At 41.0% G+C, this 12,696-nt stretch overlaps 1 protein-coding gene across 1 annotated transcript; it reads left to right on the top strand.

The window, feature by feature from the left end:
* Positions 1–7,716: 7,716 nt before the first annotated feature.
* On the top strand, positions 7,717–11,126 carry LOC139469376 (cytochrome P450 3A56-like). Its single transcript, XM_071251536.1, has 7 exons — positions 7,717–7,769; positions 8,054–8,414; positions 8,599–8,836; positions 9,190–9,317; positions 9,474–9,716; positions 10,360–10,448; positions 10,718–11,126. The coding sequence occupies exons 1-7, from the start codon at positions 7,717–7,719 to the stop codon at positions 11,124–11,126; spliced, it is 1,521 nt and encodes a 506-aa protein (XP_071107637.1).
* Positions 11,127–12,696: the final 1,570 nt, after the last annotated feature.

The raw sequence follows: 12,696 nt of genomic DNA, 5'->3' as shown, positions 1-12,696 counted from the left end.
TACAATGTATGAAACCTATTTCTGGTGTCCCCCGCCGCGATATTGCTATAATATTGCTGAAAGCAGCGTAAAACCATACTCATTCCATCTTCCCGAGGCAAGAGAGTTAACTGACTTTAAAAGTCTAGTTCCCATCCTTGCCGAACTAGGCTGGAATTCCTGGGCTCGATTGTAGCGCGACCAGCGGTTATTACGAGTTATGTCCCTTCTATGCCTATCCTATGGACCATTCAAATTCCACCTCTCGTATCTCTTGCATTTGCTTCAAACAAAATGGCGGCGCCAAGTCAAGACGATCTGATCAAAACTCAAGATCTATATTGTGAGAAAACGGGTCTTACATCGCGAAGTGCATCAAATCACTTGAGCACCTTGATTGTAAACATAAAAAGATTTGAAAAATATCTGTTGACAACGAGTTGGCGGTACACATGCTTTGCAAATCCTGCAATCGACCGAAATCTGCACGACAGTTTACAAACCGGATTTCGATTTCGTTGCGCGATTTTGATTGGACTATGCATAGACTCGTAAGTCCAGCCAAACTGTAACTCCATAATACCAGCCTGGTTTAGCAAGGGTGGAAACTGGACTTTGATAGTCAGTTAACTCGCTTGCCTCTGGAAGATGTACTCACTCATACGGTTGTTATAACGACGAAAATGGCCATTGCATGGTCAGGCCCTTTGACGTGGATCTTTGAAAAGTTGAGTATTGTTAACTTTAATTCACAATGCAAGTATAACATCTTTAGATCTCGATGGAGCACAAGTTATCTGGTCAAATTGAGTTAAGTTCGTACCACATGGACATACATGTATTTCTTAATGGATTTGGGGCGGTCGGAAAGCCTAGTGGTTAAAGCGTTCGCTCGTCAAGCCGAAGACCTGGGTTCGATTCCCGACACCGGTACAATGTGTGAAGCCCATTTCTGGTGTCCCCCGCCGTGTTGTTGCTGGAATATTGCTAAAAACGGCGTAAAACCAAACTCACTCACTCAAAATGGATATCAGTACTTTCCAATCTTTACCAACTTATTCATTTTAAAAACAAATCAGCCTTCGGTTCAATCAACAAACCATTTTGAAATGTAAATTATCATTTAAATCGTGTATTGTTATCTACAGATATTATTTTTGCGGGTCAGAGGGTATGTCCAGCATCTCGTGCTTGTAAAATCCGTCTAAATTGGGATCGGCTGGACAGGCTCGCTGACTTAGCTCATTGCGTGCCACAGTATCCAGATTGCGTGCAGTCGTACCCAGATTGCGTGCCATCGTACCTAGATTGCGTGCCATCGTTCCCAGATTGCGTGGATCGCCGACATGGACTTAATTAGGTAGTGGCCACCCTGACATAGTTGAAAAATTGCCGAGTCCGGCGGTAAATAATATTGTCTCACTTATTCCACAAAACGCATTGTTATAACAATGTCGCCACAACGAGAAGGCACCAGGGCGACATATATTAGCGAGAAGATTGGTAACTTATACAATACCTCACTTATATCCTTGCTTTCTGTTTAGATTAATGTGAACGACAAACCAACACTGATGCAAGTCATAAACGGGTACGGTGGTGACAGATGAAGGGTTATACACGGAGCGAGGTTCGAACCTGCCACTGGCACATATTCTGCAAAGCGACTTTCAGTAACTCATCTCACTGTGTCACTCATGTCCAAATTTAGGTTTCAACTAAAAGCAACCCGTGAAGATCCGGGGTAGAATAAGTCCCATGCTTGCCGTAAAAGGTGACTGTCGTAAGAGGCGACCAACGGGATCGCGTGGTCAGGCTCGCTGACTTGGTCAAAGCGGCAGTGCCAATGTCTTCCAAAGGTCTGTGTTCGAACTGTGTCTATTTTGATAATCTACATCTATTGTTTCTGTTTCTCTGTTTAAAAAATGCATCTTTTTTGCTTAGGAATTGCAGAGGTTCCAATGTTTCACAACTTAATAACCGGTCCTGTCATGAATAACTCAGGTTTTTTTTCTAGTATGGGGGTAATATTAAAATATTGGCATCTTAAAAAATCTGTAAATATGAGATGACCTATAGATATGAAACAAATCGAAATTATGGAATGGTTGTTGTCAATGGTCTGTAGACCAGGTATGTGTGAAACATATTTCAGAGCCCTTCAGTTGAAGTCTAGTAATACAACCTTTAAAGGAATTTTTACCAGGATGTGTCATATTTGCAATACAACTCATTTATTAGCTTTTCCGACCCGTGAAGATCCGGGGTAGAATATGTCTTCAGCAACCCATGCTTGCCGTAAAAGGCGACTATGCTTGTCGTAAGAGGCGACCAACGGGATCGGGTGGTCAGGCTCGCTGACCTGGTCGAAGCACGTCATCGATCCCAAATCGATGCTCATGACATCAATCACTGGGTTGTCAGGTCCAGACTCGATTATTTACAGACTAGGAATATTGCTGAGTAAAACAACCAACCAACCAACCAATTCAACAAAAAGCCACATACGTCATACTGTTTTTTTATTGTTTTGTTTGTTTCATGAAAATTTTAAACGTCTTCGTATGCTTTAATATTCAACTGATACGTTTAAATTAAAACATCACACGTTACGACGGGCTAATCGGGATCACAGACAGGATCAAGGCGGTCACTAACCTGACGTTATCCACACATGGGGAGCAGATCTCTGGCGGAGCGTCTTATCGTGGAACATGCTCGATATAGCACCGGATCACTATAATTACACCCTGTATCCGTACCTTATCAGCTAACAATGGGTGGGACTCAGGGATGGATATTTAGGGTGGGAGAATGTGTTGATAAGACCAAACACGTCATAACCTATTTGTGTCAACCATTGCGGTCCTCTGCTTTGAATTAATGAAGATGGGTTATCGTGATAGCGATTTGTAAAGACAATAATAGTTTACAAAAATAACACGCATTCACAGTGTGTCGACTAGGAATACCAAAACGAGTTTAAATTCATCTTATTGATAAGTTACACATGCAGACAGTAATTTTGTCGAGTAATGGTCACTGTTGTGCTCAAATAAATTACTTCATCAATCGAATAATTCAATAAGTTTCAAGCTGGGTTTGTTAACTGAAGTATCTTTGAGAGAATAGGTTCAACCGAAAGACGTTAAAAGAATGAACTTGTTGTTACCCTGCCTGGTGCTCAGCATTAAGAAGATAAAACAAGGACTGGTCGACTCAGTCAGTATACAGTATCTGAGTAAGTGAGTGAGTGAGTTTGGTTTTACGCCGCTTTTAGCAATATTCCAGCAATATCACGGCGGGGGACACCAGAAATGGGCTTCACACATTGTACCCATGTTGGGAATCGAACCCGGGTCTTCTGCGTGACGAGCGAACGCTTTAACCACTAGGCTACCCGACCGCCCCATACAGTATCTGAGCTTGGTATCCATGTTAACACTGCGACGTGGTGTTTCAGTGGGCTAGCACTATAAAACCGACACTAGTCTCGACTAGAGTATTGCGCTGACCTTGACCTTCAACTTTATTACCTACCCTGTCGTGTACTGCTCAGCGGGTAGGAAGTATCTGGATTGATTTTTCACCGCTAGGGGAAAGAATTCACTGGGTGCTTTTTAAATCCAAATACTCTTTTAAAAAGTCTCTTAGACTTCAACATTGTAAGCAGTTTAACAAGACAACAAAGCGCGGTTTATTAATGTTTCAAAGGTGTTGAAGAAAATTCTTACGTTGTAATTCCCATACATCACACCGCTTATCAATTAATCACCATGCTGATCCAAACCACTCCCACAGGTGATTGGTGACACCTGTAGGCGATATATGTCGCCAACAAGAATGAACGAATTATTGACGCGATTGTTATGAAGCTAATATTATATTACATGCACCATTAGTACCACAGTGACGAGACAATTTATGACACATGTCACATCCCCAGTAGGTCATGTATGCAGCATGTCACGTCCTTCAATGGGCCCTGTTTCCGGCATGTTGTTATGATGGTTGTCATAAATGCTTCGCTGACCTTGGAATACTTCGATCTGTTTATAATGATGTATAGATATATCATACCGGCTGTTATATATAGATATATATTAACTTGAATGAAAATGCGTTCTGAATGAAACTAGCGCTGACTTCGCTGAATGTGACCTTACTGCTTGGATAGTTGACCGGTTAAAGTACTGCTAAAACACCTTTCGTGCAATGACATGGTCTAATTAGGACTAAGTGGTCAAGGTTGAGCATAATGTGTTGACACAGAGGTCACTTGCGGCTTAAACGGCCTTCTCCTTACACCTGTATACAGTGAGACCTGGCTAATCTGGACACCTTTAGTTCGTAAAGCTCTATTTCCAGACGATAAGTACTGGAAACGCATAAATACTACTCTAATACTATATCTAAAAGATAAAGCTTACTAGTATTTAAATTTTGATTCAAATTTCAAAATGTTTAGTAACTGAACTAACGACTAAACTGTTTATATAATAAATACGTTTTTTGGTTTGGAAGGCATGGCTCACCATTCTGAAATATACTGAACGGGTTTAACGAACTTTTCAAATTGAAAGTACTTGTAGTTTGAACCAAGTCAGTGGCATCTCAACAACATTATGGGGGCGGTCGGATAGCCTAGTGGTTAAAGCGTTCGCTCGTCACGCAGAAGACCCGGGTTCGATTCCCGACATGGGTACAATGTGTGAAGCCCATTTCTAGTGTCCCCCACCGTGATATTGCTGGAATATTGCTAAAAGCGGCGTAAAACCAAACTCACTCACTCATCAATATTATGTTCTTTACATTGTTCATGTTATCGGTGAGTACACTGTATCAACATCTAATGTATTTATAATAACAATTTAAATTTATTTCAAGAAATAACTGTCTGAATTGTTTGCCTCATCACGCATACAACAATACAGTTCGAGTTGTTTACAAGTTGTTTACAAGGTTTTTGTGAACCTTATCACCTTGTTGACCCTCAGGTATAAAAATACATTCTCGTTGCCCCAATACCCGACACTGCCCGCACTATCTCCCGCCACTTTTAAAGCGCACATGTTTGCCATGAAATTGAAGAAGTAGCTTGAACGCTTCGTCACAAACATAAGTAGGTGTAAATTGCTTTTGAACTGAGAAGGATGACAAAACAGAGGACAACAAAGGGATGAAAAAGGATAAATATGAGTAATTAGAGAATCATCCAAAGACGAGAATGATTTCCTGATATCGTGTCCACAAGACGACACTCTCCCATGAAAGTAACAGAGCAATACTGTAAACCCTATGATGTAGTCATTTAAAAGGCTGACTTAAGGTGAACATTAGATACGACAATATCATTGCGATAGTTAAAGCATTGTAGCAATAGTTGTATCACCGTTAATATTGTGTTAGTTAGACACATTATAGCAATAGTTGTACCACTGTCAGTATTCTGATAGTTAAACATCAATAGTTGTACCACTGTCAGTATTCTGATAGTTAAACACACAGTACCAATAGCGAGAACTCACAGAGACTATATGAATCACCTTGTTATGTCAGTTAATACGTTTCAGAGGCTATCAATTAACATCTGTAATTTTATTTCATTTTTGTATTGAACTTTAAAATTATGTACACTACCTAATCTGCAACAACAGTTCAATATTCAACAAAGGACGAGGTATTATAAGTGCTCTATTTGTTGAAATGTCATTTTAAAGGTTAGTCTCCGGACATAATTTAAATACAGACATAGGTCTCAAATGAGATAAAGAACTATAAAAGAAAATTTAACTGCATGAGCAGCCACGGGACCCAAAAATTACATTTATATCTGAAGGAAACGTTTGGCAGCGAGTTTAGTCGAACTCACATTCCTACCAATACATCTAATGTCAGAAAGTCCTGAAGGTTTTTATCACTTCTTATATCAAACAGATATCCATGGGTCGAAAGCGTCCTCTCATACAAACAATCATTATCAAATATTTGCACACATAAAGGTATAGCATTCCCTAAAACAAAGGTCTCTTCCTTACGTTCACAATTTCTTTAATGGCGTTTTCGTTTACAGCAAGACACCGACCAAATATTTGCACATTTATTCTTAAAACATGCAATAGATAGGTAGCATACAAGTTACGGAAAACGCAGTTTAACTCTCTGTAACTTTTTAATCAAATGTTTTATACAGATGCTTTATTAATTTCTAATTTATCTATGAAAATAGTTTGTCGTAAGTCTACATACAGGTCTAGCCTGCTTTGAAGTATACCTGTATAAACTTCACAATGGAATATTATTGACTTTGTTTGACAATAAACCATGTAAGACAGGCAATATGCTTTTATTGCTATTTCCGATATTGGATTTAATTTCACGATTCTGTGACACACTTCAGGGAATGAGTTCAATGGATCAATATCATGTACATGTACAAATGTCAGGGAGGAATCTTTGCAGAGCTGACGGTAGCATTGTCAGCATTGCTATTGTGTGAGACTGGTCTGCGTCATACATTAAATAACAAGCAATGCCTACTTCAAGATTAATGTGGTTGGGGTGGTGTTGGGTGTGGTGGGTGGGGCGTGACTATACATACATGGCAGTTTTATGGAAACATCAATGAACAACAATAGATCTACTTCCGGTCTGTAATCTGGTATCTTACAATGCCATGAACCGAAACGCAATTAATGTCTTTACTTACAATATTAAGTCATGTAATTAGGGTTGGGCAATATTTTGAAAACATGAAAAGGATTCTACAATAGCATGTGTCTTATTACGTTCGGTGTTAACAAATAAAGAAAGATATAACACAATATTGTGAGAAAGAGATCGGAGAGTTCATTCATTCAAATATTTTGTTATATTTTCAACGAAATTGCTTAAAAAGCTAATGCAATGTCTACTTTGCTACATAAATCTTTACCTTGCCACATGAACTTATTTGCATCTAAAACATGTTTTAGAGATTAATCTGAGGTCGATATTGCATTAAAGGGTAGATCGTTGCTAAAAATATATACGCAATATCTCATGTACTGTATTCTTTGTAGTAAGCTCGAGTGAGGTTAGTTCTGAAGTGTCGTCAAACAGCTTGAGTGAGCTTGAGTGAACGCGGTGAGATACCACTGGTTGAGACATTTTGACCCTCAGTTACCGCTTTGTACCTTCCTAGACGGGTTACCGTGACCTTGGACATTCTAATATACTCCATCTATCTGTCTGGAACAAAGTGGCTAGACTGCCATGTTAACATGTGTAAGTCTCTTGTCATACTTAAGTGCCTCTTCTTACGTGACGCCAATTCAAACACACAAACACTTATGTTAAAACGTGGTTGGTAAACAAAAAACTTATTATGACCATTAATTATAGATTAAAAGTAACAATTTCCCATAAATACACCAATGAGGCTTTATTTTGCGCCACTCTACTTCAGATAGAAGAGATACAAACTTGGTATTATCTGAATCGATAACAGGTGTTTGTCGTAAATATTCTTGGTGTAAGGATGTCTAATTCGGTCTAAGGCTTCCCCGTTTTAGTACAATATCTTCAACTTTTGATAACCAGGGCCACTCCAGTAGAGGGCAAACCTAAGAATAGGCATTTAGACTCCTCCCCCTTCCTGTAATAACACAAGAGGTAGGATACGTGGACAGTATATAAGGCCCAGCATCGCAGGATCTCGCCACACCACAACCTCTGTTCTACCAGACGTTATACAAGATGCTCACGGAGATAGTAGTCACCCTTGTCGCACTCCTTGCTGGATTCCTCTGGTAAGCATAACGTCTACCTTTACATGTATATAGATGGCATATTTATATCTCAAAATGTCTTAGTCAATCTTTATTCAAGCAAAAATAATGTATTTAGTATTTTAAAGCAATTTTTATACTGTTTATAGTATTATGTATATACGATATGTGTTTAAGTGGAATGATAATCATTAAAATAAAGATTGTTTTGAAAAATCATTTCTGTTTAGTTTGTTATTCTTAATTTTGAAACGAGAATCTGATATTTGAATCTTAAATATATTCATAATGTATTTTGAATGCAGGCATCTCAAGCGGCACTTCAGTGTGTTCAAGCGTCTAGGAATCCCGGGGCCTGAACCATCCATCATCTCTGGTAATCTGATAGAAATCATGAAGAAAGGCCAGTTCCAGGCTACCGTTGACTGGAGTAAGAAGTATGGGCGAGTCTTTGGTTACTTCGAGGGCTACACTCCGGTCATGTCCGTCAGTGACCCCGACCTCCTCAAGCACATTCTTGTGAAGGACTTCAAGAACTTCCAGTGCCGCAAACAATTCCCCCTGGCACCCAGGAAGAGTCTTGGGCTGTTCCTGGAGAACGGACTGCAGTGGAAACGGAGTCGGAACCTCTTGACACCTGCATTCAGCTCTGGGAAAATGAAGCAGGTCAGCATAATAGATCCGTTATTTCATCTCAGTACTTCATATTCTATACTATATAATGTTGCACCTATTATTAAATTCGCATACTGCAGAACATTTGAACATGAAATTGATCTTTATTAAACACTTTGATTATGACACAGCAAGACTCATCATATATTCATCTCTGTTATTTCTGTTGCTACAGATGTTTTCCATCATGGCGGATACGGCTGATATTCTGATTGATAACTTGGACAGGAAGGCAACATCCGGGGACTCATTTGATATCTACAGTACCTTCCAATGTCTGACCCTTGACGTCATTGGGAGGTGCGCCTTTGGACTGCGCACTGATGCCCAGACCGACCCCAACGACCCTTTCCTCAACAACATTAGGACGCTGTTCAACACTCTCTCAAAGACACTTATCCTGCCCTTAGTCAGTGAGTACAACTGCACTTTCCTTCTTTTCTTTCTTTTCTCTACAAAGGAAAGTTTCTTTCTTATGGCAAAGGAGTGAGTGAGTATGGTTTTACGCCGCTTTTAGCAATATTACAGCTATATCACGGCGGGGGACACCAGAAATGGGCTTCACACATTGTACCCATGTCTGGAATCGAACCCGGGTCTTCTGCATGGCGAGCGAACGCTTTAACCACTAGGCTACCCGACCGCCCCTATGGCAAAGGAGAACATCTTTTTAAAGTTAAAAAATGTATTGTTACTACTTACAAGATATTTTTTTATATGTTGCATTTTAACCATGTATTTAACCCTGTCCCCTACTGCCTTGCAGTGTTTCTGCCGTTTCTCTCTCACGTGGTGTTCTTCATCAAGAACCTCGTGGTCATCTTTGGTATGAATCCCGTAGTCTGGCTGCGCGAGCAGATGAAGGAAGTTATCACCATCAGAAAAGAAATGGGGGTAAGTTTTCAGAAAACACACCCTAACACGTTCCTCGCAAAAATAATAATTTTAGAAATGAATTCAAAAGTAATTTCAGTAGGCGATACATCATGTCACTGTTCATTAAACTATAATTTGGCCATATTAATATTTTTGGATATCTTATTTTTTCAGGAAAACAGTAGCATAGTGGACCTGGTCCAGATGATGTTGTTTCCACAGAAGGCCCGTGGCAACGAGAAGGATCCCTTGAAGAAAGCAATGACTGACAGAGAGGTGGTGGCACAGAGCATGACCTTCCTCCTGGCGGGATACGAGACGACTAGCACAGTGTTGGCCTTCTTCAGTCACGTACTCGCTCTACACCCGGAAGTCCACAAGAAACTCAGCAAGGAGATCGAACAGAAAGTGGGACAGGTAGGCTGAGATAATAGTGAGTGAGTGAGTGAGTTGGATTTAACGCCGCTTTTAACGGTATTCCAGTCATATCACGGCGTGTCAGCTTAATGTTGGGGGAAAAGCACCAAGTGATGCAGGTCTCAGACGTTTACCACTCCGGTGAAACCCACGAGCACGGGTATGGTGCTGACAAACCTAGAAACATAAACGGGGCGAACCGGGTTTGGAACCCACAATCATAGGTTTCTGGCGTGCCCAATGGACGTTACTCTAGACAGCGAATCGCGGCGCCTTGGGCGACTGGGACACCTGTGCCCCCGCTGAGATAATAAGTGACAATAAGTTTTAATTAGTGTATATTGGGAGTGATTGAATGATTATGGTTTTACGCCGCCTTTAGCAATATTCTTGCAATATCACGTCGGGGACACCAGAAATGGGCTTCACACATTGTGCCATTAGGACATCGAACCCGGCCCTTCGGCGTGACGAGCGAACGCTTTAACCACTAGGCTACCCCACTGACCAATATATGTTTGTCACACCGTTATACTGTAAAGACGCATATCTCTTAGTTAAATAATTTATAACCTCTAGCTGTTGTTTTTTATAATTATTCATTTGTCACGGTGTGTTATTGTTTGTATCTTATTCATTACAGCATGACGTCACATATGACTCCGTCCAGAACTTGGTTTACTTCGATAAGGTGTTCGACGAAGTCTGTCGCCTTTACCCCACTGCTTCATTGTAAGTATTCATAATGCATAGTTATGATACATAGATCAAATATTAAAACGATGTCTGTACGTTTGTGTTGATCTCTTCTACCATAAACAAGGCAGTAGTTCCTCGTGCTAATAGGCTATTCCCATTCATCACGGTAGCTTCGGACGCTGACATATTGCCGATGCGACGTTAAATATAAACTCATTCACTCTTAGTTTTATAGCACTGAAACGAATTGAAACAGAGAGCAGAGCTTAGTATTCAATTAAAATTATTCCTTATTTTTTCAGGATTGTGACGAGAAAGGCATCTGAAACAAAGACGTACAATGGCGTCACCATCCCTGCTGATATGAACATCCAGGCCAACGTCTGGGCTCTCCACCATGACGAGGAATTCTGGGAAAGTCCTGAAACGTTTGACCCGGAACGATTCTCCCAAGAAAAGAAGAGTGGAGCAGCTGGTTACACGTTCCTTCCGTTTGGAGCAGGGCCACGTGCTTGTATCGGGATCAGGTTTGCCATTCTGGAGGCTAAGATTACTATGGCTAAAATTTTACAAAAGTTTACCATACAGAAAGCAGAAGACACAAAACTCCACCTTCAGTTAGAAGCCAGGGGTGCCATTGTTCCTAAGGAAGAGGTGAAGGTCAAACTGATGAGGAAGTCACGTGACGCTGCGACCAGACGACGCGGTTGAGACTCATGATGCTTCTTTGCAGGAGCAGAGATGTAATGAATGTCATGCCCACGTGACATATCCACCATGCACTCTCAGAGGCCAATCTGGGTTTCCGATCTAGGTGGCCCGACTAGAGAGGTCCGTCTAGGACTCCCGTCTTGGAAGGCCCGTCAGACCTTGACATGAGAGAGGAAACTGAAGTTCATCACTAGCCCAGTCTGACACTACAAGAACACCGCGATCTGCCTTACAACACATCACGATTATTTGATCAAAACGTTTGTGTGAACTGCATGTATAAAACTTATACATGCTCTGCTGTTTCTTGAGTTTGGTCGATCTCAGTGGCAAGTGAAAGTTAACTGTTTGTGTATGTTTGACTGTAGGTGCCATGTATGTCCGCCATAGCAACAGTATACAGTTGAATCTCACCTGCAGTCTTTATTTTGTATTGTTGTTAAGTGCCTTGATGGGATGAATAAATGCTGTATTGTTTTTTACCATTCGTTTGTTTATACTGATGTATACATACTGTGCCGCTGTCTTGATGAAATGCTAAACCGTTATATCGACAGAACATGTAGGCGTTTAATCTATAACGGAGCGCATGTTATCTTCATGTGGGAATGGACGTTTAACATTTACGTGTAGATGTTATACCTCTTCTTTAATCGATTTGATCGGGAAAGATATTCTACAAGAAAAGTATTGTCCTGGGTAAGTGAAAGTTTTGATGATCGGCAAGATGTTGGGACCTTTTTGAAAAAACATGATTTGAACCAGAACATGGGGGCACGGGTGACCTGGTCGTTTAAGTCACCGCAATTCGCTGTGCAGAGTACGACCCTTGGGCACGCCAGAAACCTATGATCGTGGGTTCGAATCCCGGTTCCCCCCGATTATGTTTCTAGGTTTGTCAGCACCATACCCGTGCTCGTAGGTTTCACCTGCATCAATTTGAGATTTCCTCACACATCAATAATATTGCCTCTGTTTTAAATCCAGTTTTAAGAGAATGAATTAGTATAGTTTTACGTCACCTGTATTGCAGACATAGCACTGGGGAGGGGTGTCAACAGAAATGGGTTTCACACACTGGTACACATGTGAGGATTTGAACCCGGGTCTTCAGCGTTCCGAGTAAACTCTTTAACCACCTGGCTACCCCTACACGCCTAATGTGTTCAAAAAAACAAATGATTATTGAATACATCCTCGAATACTGACTGGTCGACTGCATGGGTTATATAGCGACGTGCATGTACGTGTGTGTGTTTGTGTGGCAACATGTGCTAGTCCGGACTGATGCCGATTTATAGTGCTAGCCCACTGAGATACCATGTCGCAGTTTTACATGAATACCCCCAATCAGACAAAGTATACTGACCAATCCTTGTTTTAGCCCCTTTTAATACCGAGCGCCAGGTAGGGTAACAACAAGTACCATCTTTTAACGTCTTTTGGTGTGATCGATCCACGGACCTTCCGCTCTCCCGGCAGGCGCTCTACCACTAGACCACGAAGGCGGTCGGCTTTTGACGACTGGTGAGGTGAGGTGAAATGGGGTTTAACGTCGCGTCCAAGATTA

The sequence above is a fragment of the Haliotis cracherodii genome, unplaced genomic scaffold, assembly GCF_022045235.1.
Source record: "Haliotis cracherodii isolate W230 unplaced genomic scaffold, xgHalCrac1.p SCAF_2, whole genome shotgun sequence".
Classification (NCBI taxonomy): domain Eukaryota; kingdom Metazoa; phylum Mollusca; class Gastropoda; order Lepetellida; family Haliotidae; genus Haliotis; species Haliotis cracherodii.
Note: the sequence above shows the minus strand (reverse complement) of the source record. Positions and strands in the feature narration are given on the sequence as shown.

What these genes read in the sequence shown, in the direction of transcription:
- LOC139469376 (XM_071251536.1), top strand. Translation starts at nt 7,717, where the DNA reads ATGCTCACGGAGATAGTAGTCACCCTTGTCGCACTCCTTGCTGGATTC. An exon ending in GCTCTGGGAAAATGAAGCAG is followed by an intron (nt 8,415 to 8,598) that starts GTCAGCATAATA and finishes CTGTTGCTACAG; the next exon opens with ATGTTTTCCATCATGGCGGA. An exon ending in TCGAACAGAAAGTGGGACAG is followed by an intron (nt 9,717 to 10,359) that starts GTAGGCTGAGAT and finishes TATTCATTACAG; the next exon opens with CATGACGTCACATATGACTC.